Consider the following 24,972-nt stretch of genomic DNA (forward strand, 5'->3'; position numbering starts at 1 on the left):
CCACACGTGATCGCATGCGTCTAAATCGCATTTCCAAAGGTCGCCACTCATGATATATATTAAAGACAATGCATTGACAACGAAATTCTCACGGCACCTTCACGTGAATATTTTGCTATTACAACTAGTGGAATCATGTTTGTAGTAGCTCAAAGCTTATTACGAAAACCTCCAAGGAGCTCTCATGCCACCCACGTCTGACGGAGGTTATGACAGAATTTAGCATGTAGTGTCACGTTTTTTTGTCCAGCACACAAACGCCGAATGTTTACATAATTTATTTGGTGTACACCACGCGCACATGTTAACCACTTTTCATCTGCCTACATCACGGAGCGTCTTCGCGAACCCCTTTATTCTGCGCGATGGCGGCCCCGTACAGGTCCGGCGACGGCGACAGCGACGGCGCGACATGACAGGGATCATTCACTCCCACCGGCTCCGGCGGTTCCACCAGCTAGATTTTCCCGGGGAACGTGCCGTTTTCCAACTGATCGTTCCATTTCTCCACCCACGAGTTGGGGCAGAGGGACTTGTACGTCTTCTTAAAGTATTCGCACGGCGCGTAGTCCTCGCCCTTCTTCTTGATGCAGCGATGATAGTCTACGAACGACGAATAGCAGTGCCTGAAAATATGAATAAATTCGTCCGGGTCAGCACAAATGCCATGGCTCGGGAGGCTTCAAAACATCACACAACCCGTCCAAGCGCACAAGAGTATATCGAACCAGCATCTTTAACAACGTCGGAGAAAAGACACTGGGACATAAAGGGACAAACTCTGAACAAAGACAACACTGAGAAAGCAAAACCACTGTGTTCCAAACATTCTCCATAATCGGTAACTGCAGTTCCTGAGATGCCAGCGCTGAAAGACACGAATTTTTACGTAGTCAGGTCACAAGGGCGTGTACATGGCACCAAACTTTTCGGCCCGCCTGTTGCAGACATGCATTAATTGGCACGTTACGGCACGATGTGCTGGTCACCGCTGCAGGCACGCATTCGCTGGCACTCCATGGCACGATACATCGACCATTCGTTGCACACATGTATTGATTGGTACGCCACAACACGGCGAACCGTCAAGAGATTATAATACTCGATAGTTGCATTCATATAAGCAGAATCCAATGGTCACTGTTGAACCAAATTCGTCAAGATTCGGCTCGTGGTTGTCAAAATTTCAGCATAAAGGCCGGCATATTTCATTTCCGATATTCTTATATGACAGAAAGGGTGAATTACCTCTGCATCGCTCCTACACTCGGCGTAGCTTTTCAAATAGGACCAGAGGGTCATGAACATTTACAAGCATATGTGTGATATGCGTTAATTCACCAAAAGGCAAGGGACATGGATAGCACAGGATATTTCTTCCCGTACTGAGCATTCCCATACTCAGCATGAGTATAAGAGCACACGCAGCACTTGCCGCCAGATCTGACCTCGCACGACGTTTTCAATCCCTTCACATGTGTATACAAATACTGCCATATGAAACCACTTAGCTCGCTTCATACTCGTTTGCCAATGCCTCGGTGTAAAACAAAAAAAGACGCACGATAACAATAAAACGAGGTACGATACCTACGATTAAACAATCGTGTCTTCTTTCAACGCAGAATTCGCTAGCTTCCTGATGATTCCTGAACGCCGATCACATCCCTCTTCAATACGACATCAAGGCTGGCATGTGTGTGTGCACGGCCGTGACTGGCGTGTGCACGGCAGTGACACGTGTCCCGTGCACGGCCGTGACATGCGTGTACACGGCCGTGACACGTGTCCGTGCACGGCCGTGACATGCGTGTACACGGCCGTGACAGGTGTGTGCACGGCGGTGACAGGCGTGTGCAAGGCCGTGGCATGCGTGTGCACGGCCGTGACATGCGTGTACGGCAGCGACATAGCCGTGCAGGGCCGTGACATGTGTCTGTGCACGGCCGTGACATGCGTGTACGGCAGCGACATAGCCGTGCAGGGCCGTGACATGTGTCTGTGCACGGCCGTGACATGCGTGTACGGCAGCGACATAGCCGTGCAGGGCCGTGACATGTGTCTGTGCACGGCCGTGACATGCGTGTACGGCAGCGACATAGCCGTGCAGGGCCGTGACATGTGTCTGTGCACGGCCGTGACATGCGTGTACGGCAGCGACATAGCCGTGCAGGGCCGTGACATGTGTCTGTGCACGACCGTGACTCCAGGTGACCTTCTAAGTGACCTCTTGAAAGTAAATGGCAGAATATTTTGACCCGCATGACCTTTACTCATAACGCGCGCCCGGCTACAGGTACCTCGCAGTCGCAAAATGTTGGCGTTCGAGCACGGATTTACAGGACTAGGGTGACAGTCAGGTCAGCCCAATGCAGACTTGCTTTCACAATTTCGAAACATCAAACACGTAACGAGTAGCAATGCTAAAATGTTACGCTCAACATGCTTGGACGACACTACGCCTCGCTCGCAAATGATTATTTTTTATATTTGCCTGCGAAGAAACTCATGTTCACTCAGGCCCATTGCCGACGCGAACCATTTGTTCACAGAAGTTAAGGTTCCGTTTTTGATGTTCATGCGTAGATAATAAGATGCGCATCAACCGCAGTTCTGCTAGACACTCGGGACTCTCTCGCTCCGGTGGGGGAGCCTGGCTGTACAGCTTGCATTTCTCCCCTCCTTTCCGCCTCACGATTATGATTGGCATCCTTAACTGATAAGCAACACTTACCTGGTCTGGTTCTGGTTAGGAAAGCGCGGGTCGAAGGGGGCTGTTGACAGCTGCTGAACCTCTGCCATGGCTGGTCTGGAACGGCAGGGACAGCCGCGTTAGCACAGCGACGCTGGATGCGCCAGACATGTCGCGGGCGAAGGATTAATATACATTGGAATCCGTTGTGAATGCACTGCTTCTAAGAGCTCCAACTGACTGAAGAGTCTCTGCTGAGAACGACGATTTTCATTACATTTATAGCCCGCAGAAATTGCGAATTACAGGCTCAGGAACTACGTTTAGATGGATGAGGGAGTGTAAGAAACAACCAAAAGTCGTTTTTCTTTCTCGTCAGATTTTGCTCCGATTTGATGTCATTTTTACGTAATGTTCGTCTTCAACTTCTGCATCCATGCAGACAGTCTTGTCCCTCCTGTTGGCTCAGTTGGTTAGAGCGTCTGCCTTCCGATCCACCCACCCGTGGCGGGGGAGAGGGGAAGAGGGAGGGGGAGGAGGGGGGGGGGGGGTTCAAGTCGCTTTACGCACTCGCTTCTTTGCCCTTAGCAGGCATGGCCGGCGGCCGGTGGCAGCGGCCGCACTTAAGGTCACGTGACGCCAGAGGGCAGGACGGACCATGCCAGGCATTGCAGCATGTTAACCTTTCGCCACCAAATTCTGCCATTGAACTGGAATTGTGCGATCAGATGATAAGAGCCAGGGCTCATACAACAAGCACTGCTTAGTGTGAGCTCTGATCTCAGAAATCAATTCATTCAGAAAGATCCCAATAAAATATTTCAAAAAAGCCCTCTGGACAATTCCAATGCTGCAAGGCCACATGGGAGGTGAAACCTACGGTGTAATCCCCAGTCCAAATGAACAATCTGCAGGCCTTTTGACTACAGATGCCTGTGTGAGACCCCTTGACTGTCATAAAGTGCGCAATAACATGGCAGCTCATTGCTACACATACTGAGATGTAAAAACATTGATGAATAGGGAATGGTAAGGGGGCATGAAAAGGACTTCTAAATGCATTTTCATATTGACACATCACAAGTCTTATGCCACATTTGTCTCCCAGAAATTTCCAGGGCAAACAGATGCCAGCAGGGATGTGCACTTGAATTCAAATGCTATGCACCACTGTGCATCTAGTGCAAGGTTTTCATAAAACATTTTGAGGGCCACTTCCCAAGAAAGAAGCCTCCCCTGTATGTGGGTACTTGTTATTCCCTTCATGCCCTGTGGCAGGACTAATGTGTGCATTATTGAGCTGGTGGAGCAGTAAAAGTACTCAACACATAATATTGGTATGACAGAATTTTGGTTTCTGAGGAGAAAACTTGTTCTCTTGATGGTCTATGGGCATCTTTCACCTGAAAAACAACAACTATCACTGGCAGGGATATCAATTTATAAATATTGTTTTCAAAATTCAAAAAAGGAAGAAATGATGCATGTAATGCATTAGGTACTTTATCAAGCCCAAATTCAGAGCTGTAGTTTCCTATTCAATCAGAGAAAGCTCCTTCCCATCCCCTCACAACCAACTTTAAGGGGAAAGGGGTTGAAATCTGGGGAGGAGCATATTTTCCCATGATTTCAAATGGTGGTTAGTCATTTTTCACCTCCTCAGCTCCCAAGTCAACAATATGCCCGCTCAAACAAGAACATGCCTGATTAATTTCATATTAACAAAAAACTCCTTATCTGCATGTACCATTTAAAGAAAGTACAGACCAATGGTATTCTTAAAGCAGCATTTTGTCCACATAAATACAACAAAAAATGCACAAGTGGCTGCACATCAGGATGCAATTTACTGGTTCTAACAGCCCAGGATCTATGAGGTATGCATAGGATTGCTGGACTTTGCATACTTAAGCTGTTTCACAAGAGCTGGTTTACAAGTGTTTTATATGACTGTATAGGTTATATGGCCCCCACATAATCTTTTGGGATTACTTGATCTTTCTGAGCTAACAGCAGCAAAAGAGTTTCACAAACTCCAAGGTCAAAAACAATGACTGCTGTATAAAATGTGATTGAAATGTGTGATATAAGCCAGTAATACAGCATCTTAGGTTGTATTTTACCATATTCTTGCAATATATATGATAACAGCATTGTTTTACAATGAAACTATGAGCATGAAATTTAACCAACAACAATCAGGTAACTAGACAGACAATATGCACTGAGGGGTAGTTTGGGCTACACTGATAGCACTACACACTGGTGTAGAATACCCACACTGAGGACCACTAGCGCAAGCCCTTTTATATTTGCTTCAGTCTCAAACTAATTAAATGCACCCTTAGTCCTTTATGATGATGATTGGGCTTTGAGGCACATTAACCACATTAATCATATGGCACCCCATCCTTAGCCCTTCAAAATTTGCCTGTGCCCTAAAGGCATTTCTGGATTGAATGTGTTCTACTATCATGAAAGATGACACCCAATGACTTTTACAATAGCCCCAATACCTTAAAGCTGTATCTTCTACACTGTCTCAATCAACTTGTAATTACTTACACACAGTTTAGGACAACTGCCATACTGAATCATAGCATAAGAAATTGTGATCAAATTTCAGTGGATGCAAAGAAGATAGCTGAGGTCTTGACTTTGGTGTATGGTTACCTAGTTACATGCAGAGGACATTATTGGAAATCAAAATGTTGATTTTCCATTTCTGTTTTGCAAACATCTCTGAGATACCTTTCTTCCACTTTGCTTGAGCAAGTCTTCCAAAAATCCATCCCTGCATCAGAGGCTTACATGGCATCTGTGTGCTTAATGTGAAGCATGTCTGCTCTGATCAGGTATGGTCATATTATGATGGAATTGCAAAGCTGTATTTGTTTGAAATGATGGTTTGTGGGGATTTTTGTTGAAATATTGCATAGCAATGCTACAACTCCTCAATGCATTGGTTCTCTATATGGTGTCATTATGCAAAAACTTATACACCATCAGATCTGTGCTTTGCATGAATTGTTACTGCCACACCCAACATGTTCAGCATATCATCTCCTTTAAGGAGGGTGAACTCAGCCGATTAGGGATTGAATGCAATGCACGGATTTTTCCGTTGGTCCCCACAGTGTGACGAAAACGGCGCATTCGAAATATTGGTTCGGACGGAATCCAACGCACACCAGAGACACCGACAGACATAAATAAATACAGCCATCGATCATTGACCACAAGTTGTGCTAAAATCGTTGAAAAATGTCCCCTCGCCCCCACCTTTCTAAAAAACCGTCACTGTCCGCGGAACCCGACGTCGCTCGCACCGCAGAAGGACCTTGCGCAGAAGGATCTGGTGCTGAAAATGTTATAAGCGGGGTAGTGCTTCCTCGTGAGACAATGTCTTCTTATGACGTCATATGCATCATTAATCAAACCCGAGGAGAAACCCGTTTGCTGGCAAGTTTTGTGGTTATCATGCGTCGTGTTTCACTGCTCAGCCGCTCTCCCCAAATCATTTTGTGTAGATATGTCCACGAACATCGCTGTTATTACTACTGACCCCGTGAGAGGCACAGCAATAGGTACCGAAAGAAGGGACCTCGATAACTAAACTAGACTCGGTAACTTTTATGATTAAAATAAAAATGATGGTTTCTCAATATTCAAAATATCACTCTCCACTTACAACAAAGAAAATATTTGGAGGCAAACTTTATTTGAAGAAATTCATACTAAGGACGTCATACCGTTATGTCAGCGGGTGATCTGATTGCTTAGCACCGAAACCATGTACTTCTCTTCTTTTATTTGGCACCTCCGAGAATGATCGCGTCCCGCACGGCGGGCGCAGGGCTGGTGGAAGAGCAGAGCTTTCCCTGTGCAAGCACGAATTTTTTTTGTACAATATCCATACGAGGGAGGGGCTTACTGCTTGCAGTTGTTTTTATATTGATCATCAGTGCAATGCAGTGGCGTATCCAGAGGGGGATGGGGCACGGGGCCCTTGGGCCCAAAGATGGCCGTGGGCCGATGGAGCCCAAAGGCGGCCGAACATACTTTTTTAACACGAAACGCAACAACCTTGGGCGTCTCTGAGATTTCAGGCGACCGAGAACAGTCGCAAACGAAAGTGAAGGGTTCGCGAGCAGACACCAGCAATTCTTCCCTCAGTCAGAGGGTTGTGATTGGGGGGGGGGGGGGGAGCCTTTTCACGGTGTCCGGAGGCTCTACGCTGTTCCCGGAGGCACAGCATATGTGCATTCGCTGGGTCAGTGCAATCGTAACGAGCCTTCCATGTTGTCATAGATTTCTTTGCGTTTGCTCGGAGGGCTCTGCGCAGCTGTCGGGACCCTCTGCTAACGTGCAGGGCTAGTCTTGTCGATCAGAGGCCTTCCATGGATCCTTCCCATTCGTCCGAAAAGCTCTGCGTGATTGCCAGGGGCCCCATATGTGCATCAGCCGGGTACTCTCAGTTGCTCAGGGGCCCTTCACGTTGGTCTCAATTGACCTAAAGCCACCCTCGCTATATGCTCATGGGCCCTCTTCACTGGCCTAGGTCCTTTTCGATTCCGTGCCACCTCCTCAGGGTCCTACGTTTTTGGGGCGCCGTCTGTTCGCCTGCTTGGGCGTACGCGATCGTTCAGGGGCCCTCTTCATTGGGTCTGGGTGCTTTCTATTTGAGTGGAGGGCCCTACGATCTTACCTCTGTTGACCCGCTCGGGCGCACTCGATCGTTCGGGGACCCTCTACATCGTGTCTTGAGTACCTCTTATTTGAATGGGGGGGGGGTCCACGCTCTCATCAGAGCCCATCTGTTGAGCTGTTCGGGCCAGTGGCGGACCCTGAGGGGGGGGGGGGGGTCACAGGAATATGCCCACCCTTTTGTGCTTCGGAGGGGCCCATAAGCTCCAACGCGGCGCCATACCGGCCAAACGAACGCAGTTTTCTGACACAAAACGCAACAACATTGGATGCTTTGGGGCCTCTAGACGGCCAGCAGCAGTCGCACACAAAAGCGAAGGCTACGTGAGCAGACAAAAATAATTTTTCGCAGATCGATAGGATGGTATTCGGTGGATGTTTTTGAGGCTTATTACGCTGTCCAGAGGCGCTTTTGCTGGGGTTCTTTATATGTCCTTTTGCCGAGTCAATCCGATCGCCAAGGAGCCTTCCACGCTCCCCTTGATCTCTTCGCATTTTCCCGGACGACCCTGCGCTGCTGTTGGGACACTACCTACTAACATGCCGGGGCACTCTTGATCAATCAGGGGATGTCTTCGGACTCTTTCCATCCGCTCGAAAGGCTCTGTACGCTATCGCTGGGATCCTATATGTCGGGGTGCACTCGGCTACTCAGAGGCCCTTCATATTGGCTTCGGTTTGTTCCACTTGCTCGGAGGGTCCTGCGCTATTGCTGGGGTCCACATAAGGTAATGCAACGAGGCACTCGATGTCCAGTTGCCCTCTACGTTGATCTACGGCTGTTTCCTCTTGATCTCATTTGCGGAGGACCGTTCACTTCTGTCTGGGCCCTCTCTGTCAACCTGACTTGGCACTCTTGATCGCACGGGCATTATTTCATGTGCCCGTGTTTCATGGTCTTGGGTAGTTTCCCTTTGCTCAGAGGGCCCTACGCTGTGGCCGGGGTCCCACGTGATAGCTTTCCGGGGCACTCCCGCTCGCGCAGGTTCCATCCGTAATGGCCTTGGGCTTTCCCATGTTATTGGTCGCTGACGGGGGCACACATCTTAATTGGCCGGGACATTCTTGTTCGCTCCGGGGCCCTCGAAATTGGTCGTGAACTCTTCGGATGAAGTAAGAAAGATCTTGCCCCCTTGCCCAAAGCTCACGTGCGCTTGCGAGCGCCAGGGCTTTCGCCTGCCCGTGTGTACGGCCTAGCTAAACTACTTCATGTACGCGAGTCCGAGACTACAGGATGACGACTTCTCTTGGCGCCTTACCTTAAGAACAGCTATCGGAGATGCGCTGATGAACTTCTACGAGCGAATGACGACATAATCTATGCACTGCCAAAGTCGTGCGTCATTTCCGCTGGTTATTGAACGTATGACACTTACACTTGTGCATCACGTTCTTAGGACATTTTGAATGCCAGGATATTTTGTTCTCCCTGTTAACAGACAAAGCAAAAACTGCATTAGTCATCAACCATAGCTGACCTAATCGACTAGCCGGCCAGCCATAGATAAGCTAGGAATAAAGTTTTACTTGGTTTTGGTGGCATTTGGTAGCCAACTTCAGTTCATTTTGCCATGCTTTTTCCGAAATGTTTAGCGCCAAAATGATCGGATCTGACATTATACGGAGAAAAGAATAAGCTAAATGTGCGTGCATACGTAGTAGACCTAGCTATCTAGGGCTACACACAGTATGGTTGGCCCCCGTAAGAAAAATACAAGATGAATCTTAAAATTTAATGGCATGGAAATGGTGGTGTTCTGCGTGTGCGACTGTGTTCTGTGTTCAGCGACCAATAACCACCTCTAGGTGCCCCACAATGTTTCGTGGTTTCCCTTCACAAAATCCAAGATCTGCACCCGCTTCAATGTATGGTGCGATTCCTGGATGGTGCCACAAAACCCTTTATTGAGAAAGAACGCATTAGGCTCGTTCAATCCAGACATGATCGTCAAGTTAGCAGCAAGATTATCTCAAATTGCACCTAAATATTCAAAGTACTTCTTATCTGCTGCGGTGCGATGCTCGCAGTCGCTCGGCGGTTGGCATTATGTCGGACAGGGCGGTAGGCGGGCGCCATCTCATGTATGGCGCGGCCCCGGCTAGACACGGTTTCAATGATCAGTCGATTCAGAGTCTGGCCGCCAGGCGGCGCTGCCTCAGCGGTCGGCGACGCCGGCCGCCGAGGCAGGTTGCTGGCACGGCCCTCGAACTAAGGTCGTTGGGCGACACCCGGCTCTTTCATGATAGAGCGTCAGGGAAAGCCTAATCAGGCGCCCCAGCCCAGGCGCTATAGCTGGATGACGCGCGCATACGTTTGAGGGGGGGGGGGGGGGGGGGGGCTTCCCATTCGGGGCGATCTGTGTAAGCCGCGAAGAACGGCTCCTCGGGGTAATTTACACCGAGGCCGCTCGGGATCAGGTTCCGGGGAATGGAGCCCAATCTCGTTACAGGCGTGTCGTCATGTTACACCTGCAATCAGCATCTGTTGAAAAATCTGCGGTGATAGCACGTATTATCAGGAATTGTGTAGCGGTGTCACAAATCTAGTGAAAACTCCCAAAAATCTAGTGGAAACCCCATGCGCGATAGGCCTTCAAGTAGGCGACGGTAGGCCTTCAAGATATTTAGCATCGAGCGAGAAGAGGAGCTGTGTGTTTGATAGCACTAGCTCATGGCCGTGGAACGACGTCCATACAAGAGGTCAGGGCACCACCACCTACTTGTTGAACTCGTCAGCGTGACACGACGTCTTATTCAACAGCGGGAGGCTGCTGACTACTTGGAAAAGAAACTACGGTCGCGTTTAACAACCAATAGCGACCACGTGCCGAGGGCGGGGCTTGCCCGTCTGATCCATTTAGCGCTGGGCCATCGAGCAACACCCAAGAAGCGGGTCCGCCTGCTGGTGCTGAGTTGCTGGACGCGTTGGACCGACCCCCGTGCGACGCCGCATCGAGAGGCCGCCGGCCGGCGCGCTCTCATATGAAGCACAATACTGGCAGCGTGTCACCAATCGGGGCCTGGAGTCCGCACCTATTGAAAATCTGCGCTCATCAGCACCTAATTTCACCAATGTTGGGACGTCATATTTCGCGTCCAAACATAATGCGTCAATAGACGTCAGTTTTTAACTCTGGCATGCTGGTGCGCCGCACGTGGGGCCGTAGTGGTTGATAACACTGGTTAAGAAAGGACGGTTAACACTCCCATCCGGCCCAGCTGTCGGCGCCTATTTGTTCCAAGCGCTGACATGACACTCACACGCCGTAGTGGTTGATAACGCTGGTTAAGAGCGGTCGGTTGACACTCCCATCCGGCCCAACTGTCGGCACCTGTTTGTTCCAAGCGTTGACATGATACTCACATGCCGTCCCATTGGTGGGCGGCTGGTCGCTCTCCGAGTGCAGAGGAAAATACTTGTTGTTTGTTGGAGTTTACAGGCGCGCCGACTGCGGTGGGCACTTGGCGCCCAAGAGGAAAATACAACAGCGTTTAAAAATATCCATAACCGGGCGTAGACCGCAGGCCTGTGTGCTTTGGTAACACTGATTCGGGGGCATGAAGCGGCCGCTGAACATCAGGTCCGGCCGGCGGCGGATGTCTGCTCAATACGCTCATATGGCCCCGCCGTGTGCACGCCGACCAAGGCGGGACCGGGCACCCGCCGCCGGGTCCCGCCGCTACCCGCGGGGCGGGACTAGTGCATCACGTGATCTCGGGCGCGTCTCGCGTACCGCTGCTTCCGACATGGGGATAGCCGGACACGAATCAGACAACACGGCTAAATGCACTCAGTGACGGGCGCTTACAGCCTGAACTCAACACGTAGAAAGTTAAAGTCAGGACGGTCCACATTCTATTAGACGAGGACATGGGAGCATCATGACATTATAACGAATCGTACAATATTGTTCGAAAAACGGTCACCATAACATGATTACAACATATTTGTCATAATCACATGACAAATCAACAACAAAGATCAGACAGATTACCGTCGGGAGCGGGAAGTTGCATTCGGCCGTCAGCTGCCCTCCTCCGCACCTAACGCGGCGGGCGGCCGGTCGGCGGATCACTGGGATGGCTGCCGGCCGCCCCAGCCGGACTCCGCCGACAGCCGTCCCAGCCGGACTCTGCCGACAGCCACCCCAGCCGGACTCTGCCGACAGCCGTTCCAGCCGGACTCCGCCGACAGCCGTCCCAGCCGGACTCCGCCGACAACCGTCAGCGCAGCTCGTCGCGCAACAGCCACCAGTCAGTGCCATCAGCGCAGCTCGTCGCGCAGCAGCCACCAGCCGGTGCCGTCAGCGCAGCTCGTCGCGCAGCAGCCACCAGCCAGTGCCGTCAGCGCCCCGATCAAACACGCATATCTCGGCCAGCAGGGCCCGAAACAGCGGCGTCTGCTCGGCCGGCAGCCGGCCGGCAAACTCGCGCAGCAGCTGGCGCGTGCTGGCCCGGCCGTTCGTCTCCGTTTGGAACGCGACGAAGTTGCGAATGTCGGCGAGCAGGTCGGCATGTTGGCCCGCCACGTCCGCCGCCGACGCGCCGCTGTCGCCTTGTGCGCGGCGTCGGATGCGCGCCAGCAGCTCGGCCGAGCCGAGCGGCGTCTGGTCGGCGGCGCGCGCCGTCCCGCTGGCGCCCAGCGCCGCCGGCCCGGTGAACAGGGCGGGCCGACGGCGGCGGCGGCGGCGGCGGCCGCGACGGGCCGCGGCGCGCGCCGGCCGGGTCAGGCGCGAACAGCGTCGGCAGTGACGGGGCCGCCTTCTTGACCGGCGGCGGGGCGGCTGGCTTGGCAGTCACCAGCAGCGGGTTCTTTTTCTGGCCGAACCGCGGCCTGCCGACAGAAGCCACACGCAGAGTGAGACGCAATCGGCTAATGAAATGCGGCCGATGGACGCAGCTCACGTGCATCGGACGCATCTGCAAATGCTTTCTCGCGGCGCTGAGAACTCAAAGAAAAAAGGCTGCGGTAGCAGGGAGGTTGGACAACACCTCTGTGATAACGGCGACACCGTGCGTGAAGCCCGTGCGGCAGACGGGCACGGCGCGGTAAAGCAGACGTGACGCAAGGATGTGTTTTGACCGTTGCGGCAAGCGTGCAGTGCGAATGATGCAAATTTGAGGCAAATCAAGACGGTTACAACATGGCCGCCGTACGCAGCACGGGGCACGATACTTCATGCGCCGACGGCAGCGCGGCCAGAAGAATAAGCGGGCGGGAAGTGAAACCTTCCTCCTCTCCTCCTCCTCACCACCGCTGCCACCACGCATTCCCCTCCCTCCCTCCCTCCCTCCCTCCCTCACTCACTCACTCACTCACTCACTCACTCACTCACTCACTCACTCACTCACTCACTCACTCACTCACTCACTCACTCACTCACTCACTCACTCACTCACTCACTCACTCTCACTCACTCACTCACTCACTCACTCACTCACTCACTCATCCACTCATCCACTCATCCACTCACTCACCCACTCCTCACTCACCCCCTTCCTCCTCCCTCCATCTCTCCCTTCTTGCCTCCCTCCCCGTCTGACCTGGCGCCGGGCCTGCCGGCCCTGCCGCTCTGGCCGGTCCAGGTGGGCACGCCGGGCTCGGCAGCGGCCCGCACCTCTCGCCGGCTCGCCCGCAGCGCCGCCACCGCCTCCCGCGCCACCTGCCGCCACCAGTGCCCGTTCAGTGCCGCCGGCCGGCTGGCCGACCAAGCGACGGCGACCCCGGCCCCGGGGTGTCAGCGCGCTCTGAGCGAGCCTGCCGTCGGCCCTCCTGCGCCCCTGATCTGCTGACGGCCGTCAGACCCGCCGTCGGGCGGGCCTTCTGCTCTCCTTGAGCCACGCACGCAATGCCCTATACGAACATTCCGGCACAGTACCGCTGAAAAGGACGACTTAACAACACCAATGCCAAGCGTCCGCAAAAAGCCGATGATAACGCAAGCAACATAATACGATGGGTGTGGCGCTTTTGCGAAACACGGCAAGACAAAAATATACCCCATGACCCTCACAACACGTAATGTCCGAATGATAACGGCGTCTGCTTATGCTTTGGTGGCGCGTGGCACGCTGGGAGGCGGCCTCGCAAGCGGCAGTCAAACGAGAGCCGGGTGAGCCCAGCTCGGCCCGCTGACCCGGCTGGCCTCGGCCTCCAGGATGGCGCCGTCGGGCGTGCCGTGGCCCTCTATGACGTCCTGCCGCAGCGCCGAGTGCACGCCCGACTTCTTCAACAGCTTGGTCAGCACGTAGTCATCCTGGAGGCGGTTCAGCGCGGTCGTGAGCCATCCAGCCGCCAGAGATCACCGGCCGCAGGTGAGCCGAGTCCGGACCGCACGCCGCGGAAGCCGACCCCCGGGCTGCCGCGCCACTCCGGTGTCACAGCGACCTCTCTCGACCATGACATCACTAGCGTCGTAGAGCACGATCGTGGATATTCCCTCAATAGCTGACGTCACAAACTACTAAAAAACACATGGTGCAGATGACGCCATGCCGGCTCCTGCTGGAAACAGCATCATTAGCTGCACCAGCACAGATCTTCCCGGCCAAACAGGCTGCACAGTTCCGCCACTGGGCATTGGCTGCCCTGAGCTGAGCAGAGGTCAAAGTGAGTTAGTTGAAAAGGCCACATTGCTTAACTTTTATGTTTCGGCTCTCAAAAAACATAGTTGGTACGGATCATAAACAGCCTCCCATCAAACGTTTTGATGACATTCCACGAAGAGAATTCTGACATAACATAAGACCAGAATAAGCGCTCAGTTGAGCAGTTTTTTTTTTGCCTATGTACGTTGCATCTTAATTAGCCCAATGTCGTTGGCTTTTAAATACCACGCAGCGGACCAAGGGGCCAAGCACGCCAGTGTCGTCGCTGCGTCACATGGCAGCGCCTCGTGGCAACGGGTCTCTGCCACACTCCACTGCAGTCGGTCAGCCACATGGCCGCTAACAGCTGTGGCAACCCCTGGGTCAAACAATGCGCCGCCGTTGTAATAACACCGCGTGGCTCCATTGTTAGCCGCAGAACATTGCCCGCTATGGTGTCACGATAACCAAAGGAAGATGACCCGGGCACGGGATTACTGCTCGAGTCGCAGCCGATGTCATAGCACAGCACAAAACATGAGCACGCCTGAGCCGTGACGCTTGTCGGCGGTGGCTCCGCTCGTCCGAGGCTCTGAGCGCCGGAGGCTGCGCCCGTCCTCACCTGCGAGCGGTCAGCGTCGGCCGTCTGTGGCGGCCGGTACATCTCCGAGTCGACCAGACCCTCGACCGGATCCAGCTCGCTCGGCCGCCGCCTCCGCCGCCGACGACGGCGCGTCCCTCTGCTACCGTCGTCCTGACTCGGGCCGGCCGGTACCGGGGGCGGGCCGGCCGGTACCGGGGGCGGGCCGGCCGGTACCGGGGACGGACTGGCCGGTACCGAGGGCGGGCCAGCTGGTACCGGAGACGGACTGGCCGGTACCGAGGACGGGCCGGCCGGTACCGGGGGCGGACCGGCCTGCCCGCCGACGCCTCGGCCGTCAGGTGCCCCGCGCGCCTCAGACACCAGCGCCGTGACATTCCGGCCGCACTGCGCCGGAACTGTGCCGCACTGGCCATCCGTCTCCTGGTTCTGGCCGTCCGTCTCCTGGTGCTGACCGTCCGTCTCCTGATGCTGACCGTTCGTCTCCTCGTGCTGACCGTCAGCCTCCTGGTGCTGACCGTCCGTCTCCTGGTGCTGATCGTCCGTCTCCTGCTGCTGATCGTCCGTCTCCTCGTGCTGGCCGTCCGTCTCCCGGTGCTGGCCGTCCGCCTCCTGGTGCTGGCCGTCCGTCTCCTGGTGCTGGCCGTTCGGCGCCGCCGGCCCCGTCTGGCTGCCTGACGCCGCCGCTCCGAACAGCCGTCGGCTGAGGTGGCGCGCCTTCTCCAGCAGGCGCCGCTTGCGCCTGAGCGCCCGCCGCTGCTGCTGGGCCTGCTGCTCGCGGCGGGCCTGCCGCTGCCGCTCTCGGCGCCGGCGGAGCGCGGCCGCGCTCACCTGCAGACGCCCGACGGCGACACCGTTAGCCGCAGGGTCGGCCCTCACTCTCCGCTGAGGCTTCTCCACACCGGTGCGGCCAGAACAGCACACCACCGATGGCCAGCACACGCGGTTCAACCGCGCTCACAATCGGGCACGGGCGACTTCCTTCCACTCATACTTAAAGGGAGTGGTCCACATTTACATAAGGTTTTGAACTGAAATAGCCATCTTAAACACCTTTTCATGCTGTTTGCAACCCTGCCCTTCCTAAGACCTCAGTCCCTCTAGTTTCTGAACTACACGCCAGTGAAAACTGGAAAAAGTATACTGGGGAGAGTATTTCAAAGTCACCTTGGCATTCATGTTAGAACAACGTCACTTAAATTCTGCCATTCCACGCGCCGCGCGGCGATCAAGGCCAAGAAAAATATGATTGTTAAGGGGTTCATATCTGGCGTTCGTGAGCGTGCTTTCCAGATATATCGGCCGTCAGTTGGCTTTCAATCAATGCTGGGCAAGGCACGATCACGTAACCAAACTATGACACCTTGAGGAGCATATTTCCCAAACAGATAAGTGTGCTGTCTAGCGCAGTATTTCCCCACCTAAAAAGTATACCAATAGCTATAAGTGAGCTTACTTCATCACATCTGATGCTTGCTTCCATACCTTCAAGTGTCAAACACTTCCTTTAATACGTAGCAATTGCATTTCTCCTAAATAGTTGTTATCAGCCACAGAAGAACACCACGATACCCTGTTCAGCTAGCGATAAGGACTAAGCTGAGTGGTCGGAGCGATCACGGAGCGGCAGTGGCCACAGCGCCAGCTCCTAAGCCATAGCGACGACCCCGTCACCTGGCGTCGATGGGTAACCACTACTACTGAGATGAACACGCCATATCACAATGCGAAGGTCGAAGGCCAAACTGCGATGATTGGCTGGTGGGAATCTTGAGGAAGACAGCCGTTACAGACATTCTGTTTGCAACACACTTGACATCGGAGATCAAAAACAAGCGGTTCACGCCGACACAGCACTGAATGAGTACATGTCTGTTATTCCAGACCTTTTACTCCAGACCCTCGGTGCCATCCCGGGCTCATGCTCCGGCCACCCTGTCCGGCCCGGGCCCTACCTGGCTGTCTTCGAACATCTCCGCCGTCTCGGCACGGCTCGCGCCCTCGGCGCCGTCCCAAGTCCCATCCCCCCAGCCATCCTGCCCGGCCCGGACATACCTGGCTACCTCCGAACATCTCCGCCGTCTCGGTACGGCTCGCGCCCTCGGCGCCGTCCCGGGCCTCGTCCGCCCCATCGCACGGGTCTTCAGTCAGCGTGAACAAGTCATGCAGGTCGTTGGACTTGAAAAACCTGGCGAGGACAGCACACGCTGAGCGAGGACAGCACACGGCACAGCAGGCATCAGCGCCGAGCCCGGACGCCCCCGCCAAAACACCGCTGTGTCTGGCTAAGTAAAGCTAAATGAAGTTTGCAATGCAACGGGTATCGTCAACGTGTACTAAGTAAAATGGGGTAATCCCATACCCCTCAAAATTTCGAAGACTGAAACGCGTTCAAACTTCATTTAGCTTCATTTAGTCTTCCGTTCCACCTATGTTAGACTCCATCGGATGGGGCTATTCCGATATATCGGACAGGCGGGGCGAAAAGACATAACAACATCAGCTTCCCACGCTTACGTGCCGACGGAATTTAATTGGCCCAAGCCAGCCTCTGAAGTGGTCCGAATGAGACCCCACGGGTACCTCTGACACTCGTCTAAGCGTGGCACGTGAAGGGGTCAGTGGGGCTTCAGTATCCATCAAATGCGGGGCTCATATCTCAATCCATCAAATGAGTGGCTCATATCTCAATCCGTCAAATGGGGAGCTCATATCTCAATCCATCAAATGCGGGGCTCATATATCAATCCATCAAATGCGGGGCTCATATCTTAATCGGCGGTCAGCTGTCCGTCTGTCCCGAGAGTTCAGATGGTTAGAGCGCCTGGTTTCAGATTTTCCCAGCCGTAGCGGGTGACTTCGAGTCGCTTTAGGCGCCCGTTGTTTGCCCCTGATTGGGATGGCCGCGATCGACGTCAGCCGTCGCGCTAAAGGTCAAGTGACGTCAGAGGGCAAGACGAACCGTGCCGCGCATTGTTACACGTTAAGCTTTTCTTCTTCCTTTCCCCAGAATATTATGCCGTTAGCCCGGAACCTCACGATCAAGTGGCGGTGTCAGGTCTCAAACAACATACACAGCTTAGCCCGTGCGCTGATGGTGGCAATCCAGCCAGTCAAAAGGCTCGGACTAATCTGCAAAAAATGAAACTAATGGGCCAAAAGGTTGCATGAGGGGCGTGATAACGAGCCCAAAACATTACACGTTGTCACAAAGACAAAGGGTTCTCACATACCTCCCATTCGCAAGAGGCTCAAAACAGTCCTTAAACGGTAAGCTCAAAAGCATGTACCATGAAGTGCAAAATGTAATTAGAATCACCGACGTGGCGACTAGTGCTGGAGGCCGCATCGCCTATTAAGAACATTGGGAAACGCCGCTCACCTCTGTTGCTTGGGGTCCTTCAGCACACGGTTAGTGAGAAACTGCTTGAATATCTGCCGATGGTAAATCTTCTCCTCAATTGTGCCCGCCGTCAGCAATCTGAAACAGGAAAACAGCATTACATCCCGCGCGTCCAGTTATCCTAAGCAAAATCATCTTCCATACATAATAACTACAGACCGCAAACAACCGCGCACCATAAGCCATTCCTCCAGATCTTGCCGCACACTAGCGAGAACGGCAAAATAGTCACCAGGTTGAAAAAACAAAACATAGTCCACCGTATCAAAAGTGGACCACGACTCACACTGTCCGCGTTCACGCCCACCAGACGTACTCCGGTAACGAACCGACGTTTCGCCTCAACACTAAATCGCACATACTTGTGTCCCAACCCTGCGTCTCTGCGTTATTTTGTCAGGACACCTTCTTTTTGAATACACGTGCCGGGTAAATACGACACGCATCTTTATTCCGTCAACCTGGTGGCGCGTCTAAGTCACTCACACCCAGCAGTTGTTTGGTTCACGTCTGTCACGTGACGAACCACGCTAGATGCCTCATCTCCACCGAAACTCGGAACGGTGGTCAGATGGCTTTGCGACAGGCACCGAACGAGGCGACGTATATCATCATTAGAATCAAACTGTGGTGGTATCAATGGCCCAGGATCAAGATAAGATCAAGATCAGGCCACCCCATGCGGTAAGATGTTTCTGCTCTTCCCGATTACACCACGCTGCAAGTCAATGACTGGAAAATGTGTCCCCCATACCCTCTTAAAATAAAAAATGTGCGCAACAAGGCATGCTGTTCCACACGCGTTACATCATCTAACATGACCTTTGGCCAGGACCTCGTGACCTCGAATAGCGTGACTGACCCTGGCTAGCAAACAGCCAAACCACACGATAGCTATACCCTATCCGGTCACGGACATATAAATCCAAAACAAACTATTCAAAAACAGGCAAAACACTGCGAGTGATTGTGGAGGTGAAGAGAGGCGTCTAGGCCTTCACTAATGACGCCATAACCCACGGCCAGACCCGACATCGGCGTTCGTCCCTCTATACTGTGCCTCAGTCATGACCTGTCAGGTGCGGACAGTGGATAGGCCGACTTGGCACGGCTCAGAAGATGTTCCCGAAACTCGAAAGGGGTTATCTTTAAACCCCAGGTGGTCGGTCATCAAACAGTTTGATAAGCCTGCCTGAGGCCGATACAAATACTTGCTCACTCCATGCGCTGTGTGACTAAGATCCGATGCGAATCAGCCTGCTCAGTGATAAACAATACAGAGCGTGAATTACACTACAGAAGACAAGTGCCGCAGGCTTCCAATCTGTCACTCTACCAATCTATATCATTCAAAGGAAAGAGCCAGTGCGTCGGCACTAAGCATCAGGAGAAGTGCCGCGGTAGCCATGCTCCCGCAGCACAGACTTCTGGACGCGGTGACGACGAATCGGTCCCAATTTGTGGTGTGTCTGATCAGGGGGCGCCACGTCCATCAGCGGAGATTCGACTCCCCCCCCCTCGCCTCCGAACTCCGCCTGACATCGGCCGCAGCACGGCGTCCAGCAGGCACACAGCACACCGAACAGGGCGCGCACAGAACTCACCCGGTAGGGCGCGCGCTATCACCACTCGCTACACTTACACTAGCAGGGCTGCTTTGCTTTTCTCCAGCGTATCAGGCTGCGGGCAGTGGTGAGCATCGATCCCCAGAAGCGTGCCGCCTGTCGGCTGTCACCCGCCCAGCCCACCTGTAGATGGTGACGTCCCACCCGCCCAGCCCACCTGTAAATGGTGACGTGCCGCTGCTGGCTGCCACCCGCCCAGCCCACCTGTAGATGGTGACGTGCCGCTGCTGGCTGCCACCCGCCCAGCCCACCTGTAGATGGTGACGTGCCGCTGCTGGCTGCCACCCGCCCAGCCCACCTGTAGATGGTGACGTGCCGCTGCTGGCTGCCACCCCGCCCAGCCCACCTGTAGATGGTGACGTGCCGCTGCTGGCTGCCACCCGCCCAGCCCACCTGTAGATGGTGACGTGCCGCTGCTGGCTGCCACCCGCCCAGCCCACCTGTAGATGGTGACGTGCCGCTGCTGGCTGCCACCCGCCCAGCTCACCTGTAGATGGTGACATGCCGCTGCTGGCTGCCACCCGCCCAGCCCACCTGTAGATGGTGACGTGCCGCCTGCCACCCGCCCAGCCCACCTGTAGATGGTGACATGCCGCTGCCGGCTGCCACCCACCCTGCCCACCTGTAGATGGTGCCGTGCCGCTGCTGGCTGCCACCCGCCCAGCCCACCTGTAGATGGTGCCGTGCCGCTGTTAGCTGCCACCCGCCCAGCCCACCTGTAGATGGTGACGTGCCGCTGCTGGCCGATCCTCCAGGCCCGCTCCCGCGCCTGCTGGTCCGTCGACGGGTTCCAGTCGGGGTCAAAGATCACCACTCGGTTAGCACCTGACAGCAGGGGATGCCACGTCACCCGCCGGGCTGCGGCACGAGAGCGGCCGCACCAGAGACCGCCGCGGCCGGCCGGCCGGCCCGCTCTTGCGCTGGGTAGGTTGGGTTTGTTTCGCCTGGTTTCGTTCGATGGATGTCATCAGGCTGTATTGATCACGACTACGTCACGTCAGATTAAGCATCGGTCACTGCGACTTTGTAAAGACCCATCCCTATAATACGATAACAATTATTGTCACTCAATAACATGGGGTATGTAACGTTAGGATAGGTGTATCTTTATCAACAGTTACGATTTTATGGTTGACACTGATCACGACAGCCTGATACGAGCCTGTTTTTGTCATGTGTCATCCCGCTCGCGGCTGAAGACTGGGAATTCAGGTTTTAGCATCTTAATTTCGGATCCAAATTCGGACCCATGCACCGTCAAAATATCGTCTCGGCTCAGTACGGCTGTAATGTGACAAGGGAGGGCCCGACTCGGCTCAGTGCGGCTGCAATGTGACAAGGGAGGGCCCGACTCGGCCCAGTGCGGCTGTAATATGATAAGGGATGACCCCGACTCGGCTCAGTACGGCTGTAATGTGACAAGGGAGGGCCCGACTCGGCTCAGCACGGCTGCAATGTGACAAGGGAGGGACCCCGACTCGGCCCAGTGCGGCTGTAATGTGACGAGGGAGGGCTCCGACTCGAGACACCAGAACCCGGACTCGCACGGGCGCCGGCGCCTTCTCCGGCGTCCGGTATGGTGTGTGGCGAGCAGCAGCCAGCGTGAGCGACGGTCGTACCGGTCAGGTTGACGCCCAGGCCGCCGACGCGGGTGGTGAGCAGGAAGACGAACAGGTCGGGCTCGCTGTTGAAGCGGCCAATCAGCTTCTGGCGCGAGCCCACCGTCGTCGTGCCGTCCATCTTCAGGAATGGGTAGTCACACGACACCAGGAAAGCCTCCAGAATACACAGCATCTGGCGGCGCGCCGTCATCACGCTGGGAGCGGGCTGCGAGGAGGCGGCGCAGCGGCCGACCGGCGCGGCAACCGACCGGTGCAGCGACCGACCGGCGCGGCGGCCGACCGGTGCAGCGACCGACCGGCGCGGCGGCCGACCGGTGCAGCGACCGACCGGTGCGGCGGTCGACCGGCGCGGCGACCGATCGACGCAGCTGGGCCACACCGTTCGCCTCCTTGGCCACACCGCAGCTGCTCGGTCCGTCCTTACCCCAAAAACGCTTCCTTTTTGCCGTCGCAAACACGTAAAACGTAACCGTAACCCCACACACCTCGACCGCGTCTAGACCGCCTTGTCGGCCCACTTACGGCAGTGAGGGAAGGCGGGAGAGACGGAGGGAGGGAGGGAGGGACAGAGGGAGGGAGGAAAGAAGACACGGACGGGCAAATGGAAAGGAGCGTTCCACTGACCTGTCTGCTCTGCGTGAAGAGCAGCACCTTGTGTTGCTGCCGGCGCCACATCTGCAGCAGGGCCGACAGCACCACCATCTTGCCGGAGCGGCGCCAGAAGCCGTACCGACCGGCCTCTGGCTCCGACCCCTGTTCCAGCTCCTGCTCCGGGTCAGGCGCGCCCGACAGCAGGTCCGGGTGGTTGCAGATCTTCCGCATGGCGATCAGGCCGACGAACACCTGGCGGCGGCCGGTAGGTCAGCCGCTACCGGATTCACGCGGCGCGCGGGCCGGACCGCAGCACACAGCCGCCACCGGACTGACGCGGCGCGCGGGTCGGACCGCAGCACACAGCCGCCACCGGACTGACGCGGCGCGCGGGCCGGACCGCAACACAGCCGCCACCGGACTGACGCGGCGCGCGGGCCGGACTGCAGCACACAGCCGCCACCGGACTGACGCGGCGCGCGGGTCGGACCGCAGCACACTGCTGCCACCGGACTGACGCGGTGCGCGGGCCGGACCGCAGCACACAGCCGCCACCGGACTGACGCGGTGCGCGGGCCGGACCGCAGCACACAGCCGCCACCGGACTGACGCGGTGCGCGGGCCGGACCGCAACACACAGCCGCCACCGGACCGACGCGGTGCGCGGGCCGGACCGCAGCACACAGCCGCCACCGGACTGACGCGGTGCGCAGGCCGGACCGCAACACATCCGCCAGCTCGCCCCTCGCAAACGCTGGACATGTGCAATGAATTGCACAGCATGTAGTTCGTGAAGTCCGTGTGCCTGGTTTCGTTGTCTTTTCGTCCAGTAGTTCCCGTACATCGCTCTGATCAACACATAAAACGGGGGCCAGAGAACAATATGACCACACACTGGTCAGTTTCGGACGGTGTTACAGCTGGCCGGCAGAGACCGTGACTGAGCGTAGGAGGGTGTGGCCCTTACCCCGCACCTGGCTGGACGGTCTCGTCTGTCAGGCCGGTCGACTCAACTCACATAAACAGTGAACTGTAGCATATCTGCGGATACCGCTCCGACTCGACCCGCGGCCAACGACGGCCCAGCGGTCGCGCCGGTCCGCGGCACACACAGGCCGCCGCTTTGACGGCGGTGTCAGCGATCGCCGGTGACGACCCAGCGGTCACGCCGGCCCGCGGCACACACAGGCCGCCACTCTGAAGGCGGTGTCAGCGGCCGCCAGTGACGGCCCAGCGGTCACGCCGGCCCGCGGCACACACAGGCCGCCACTCTGACGGCGGTGTCAGCGATCGCCCCGCTGACCCGCGCCGACTGGGCGGCGGGCGGCGAGCGACTGGCGCGCGCCGTCGGCCGCTCCAGACGCCGACCCCGGGCGGGCGCATCATAACAAACCTTCAGCCTGCCCTGGAGGATGCGCCGCAGGCTGTCCGACTGCAGGTACTCCTGGTACATGGTCCGTTGGGCGTCGGTCAGACGACAAAACAGCACCTGGAGAACGCGCCGACAACTGAGCTGGGGTGCGTGATCAGCGTACACAAGCGCCCTGCAACGCGCGCGAGCACGCGCGCTCCACGCTAGCGCTTATGTACATACATACATATGCACGTGAACATGTGAATAAGGCTGTGCACCACCCGTCGTTCCGAGCCACCCGGGGTCGTACAATCTTAAACTCACACGGCAGGTGGACAAGCAATGCGATCAATCTGAAATCTGGAATGTTCCAGGCTGCGTATATACACAAGCATGGCATAAATGGCACATGTGCTGCAAAACAACGCAACCCAAAACAACTTATCCCTCCAATACGAGGGCCCACGTTCACGCCGCATCCACCCCGTGCGTAGGCGTGGTGGGTAAAAGGACCAGATGAGAAAGCACTTGTATCTTTGTCACCGCAAGGTACAAGAGTAGGACGGCCGATGTACGGTTATTCTGAGTCCTTTATACTGTGTTCGCTGGCTAATGCACAAAAAGTGCATGAGAAACCAGCTGTCCGCTTTTGACTTCATATGTGGTTTAGGAAAACACAGATTGGTGAGTTGGATTTCACCTCGCTGCACTGGCTTCGCTTTACCGGAAAAGTTACTGATCGGCCTTAAAGGCGTTGGACATAATACAAGAGCTATTACCCGTTTTCATGGATAATTACGTTTGGGTACTTTTCAGAACTTTTAACAATGTTTTAGGCCTTTATTCCCCAACGATCCAGCTTTTATGAACGATTTTCGGCAACAAATGCTTCGCAGGTATTCAAAAGCCTGTTTAAAGAGACGCATGTGAGCCAGATCTATGCCAACAAAACTTCATACCGATTCGATCGTATATCTGACGCAGACGCGACAAAACAAACTCCAGCAGCCTGGCGGCGTCCCTGTCCATACGTATATCGTACTTACAGATCTTACATACATAAAAATTGTCCACAGTGAATGATTCCTGAACCAAATGATCTTCGTCGTACGCCCCGCTTCACGCATGAATGAACAGCCAGTTATAGCTCCATAAAGGTCAAAATAACAAAGACCGTAATATTGCTAAATTTGTAGCTTGCCTTCGGCCGTGAACTAAAACACTGTGATAATGGAACTACCGCTGCTAAATGCTTGGCTGCCAAGAATCAACGCATGACAAGCGAGAAACTGCTGGCAAAACCAAGACACATCATGAACCAGAGACGTACGCCACTTCTCCCTCCCCGTGAGTCGCAGACGACTTTTGGAGCGCCCAATCCTTCCTAAAGATAAACAGGACGTCGCTGGGCTCTTCAGTTATCAGGCTAAGCACTAGTTTTTACTTCGTAGCCTAGTCTCAATCCTGGACCAACGAGCGACGGATCTCAGCTTGGTCAGCTGGATGGAGAGCAGCTTCCACCCAGCCGTGCGTCACACACTATCCAGCGCCACCACCATCTATAACAACAAATCTTAATGGGGATAGCAGTATCTTGCAGACAGCGTGCGTGTGCAATACGAAAGGGTCGATGCGCTGGCATCGGGCGCTGTGGTGTCGGACGCTGTGGTGACCGCACGCCGCCGGTGTCGGCCGCTGTGGCGTCGGACGCTGTGGTGACCGTACGCCGCTGGTATCCGCCGCTGTGGTGACCTCACGCCGCTGGTGTCGGCCACTGTGGTGACCACAC

At 55.2% G+C, this 24,972-nt stretch overlaps 2 protein-coding genes across 2 annotated transcripts; both read right to left on the reverse strand.

Annotated features, from left to right (window-relative positions):
* Window positions 1-289: 289 nt before the first annotated feature.
* LOC119094892 (cytochrome c oxidase subunit 6B2) lies at window positions 290-6,069 on the reverse strand. Its single transcript, XM_037217798.1, has 3 exons — window positions 5,975-6,069; window positions 2,735-2,809; window positions 290-626 (listed from the first exon to the last, which is right to left on the reverse strand). Exons 2-3 carry the CDS (start codon window positions 2,800-2,802, stop codon window positions 458-460), a joined length of 237 nt encoding a protein of 78 aa, XP_037073693.1. The 5' UTR covers window positions 2,803-2,809; window positions 5,975-6,069; the 3' UTR covers window positions 290-457.
* A 5,354-nt stretch (window positions 6,070-11,423) lies between these two features.
* On the reverse strand, window positions 11,424-23,303 carry LOC119095694 (DNA excision repair protein ERCC-6; the record flags this gene model as incomplete). Its single annotated transcript, XM_037218550.1, is given in 11 exon segments — window positions 11,424-11,443; window positions 12,118-12,233; window positions 12,944-13,062; window positions 13,537-13,656; window positions 14,610-15,419; window positions 16,644-16,776; window positions 17,971-18,069; window positions 20,333-20,441; window positions 21,236-21,410; window positions 21,863-22,081; window positions 23,223-23,303. Coding segments are annotated over 11 exon segments (2,001 nt in total), but the record flags the coding sequence as incomplete, so codon positions are not given.
* Window positions 23,304-24,972: the final 1,669 nt, after the last annotated feature.

Source organism: Pollicipes pollicipes, unplaced genomic scaffold, assembly GCF_011947565.3.
Source record: "Pollicipes pollicipes isolate AB1234 unplaced genomic scaffold, Ppol_2.1 Scaffold_4219;HRSCAF=4965_pilon_pilon_pilon, whole genome shotgun sequence".
NCBI lineage: Eukaryota > Metazoa > Arthropoda > Thecostraca > Pollicipedomorpha > Pollicipedidae > Pollicipes > Pollicipes pollicipes.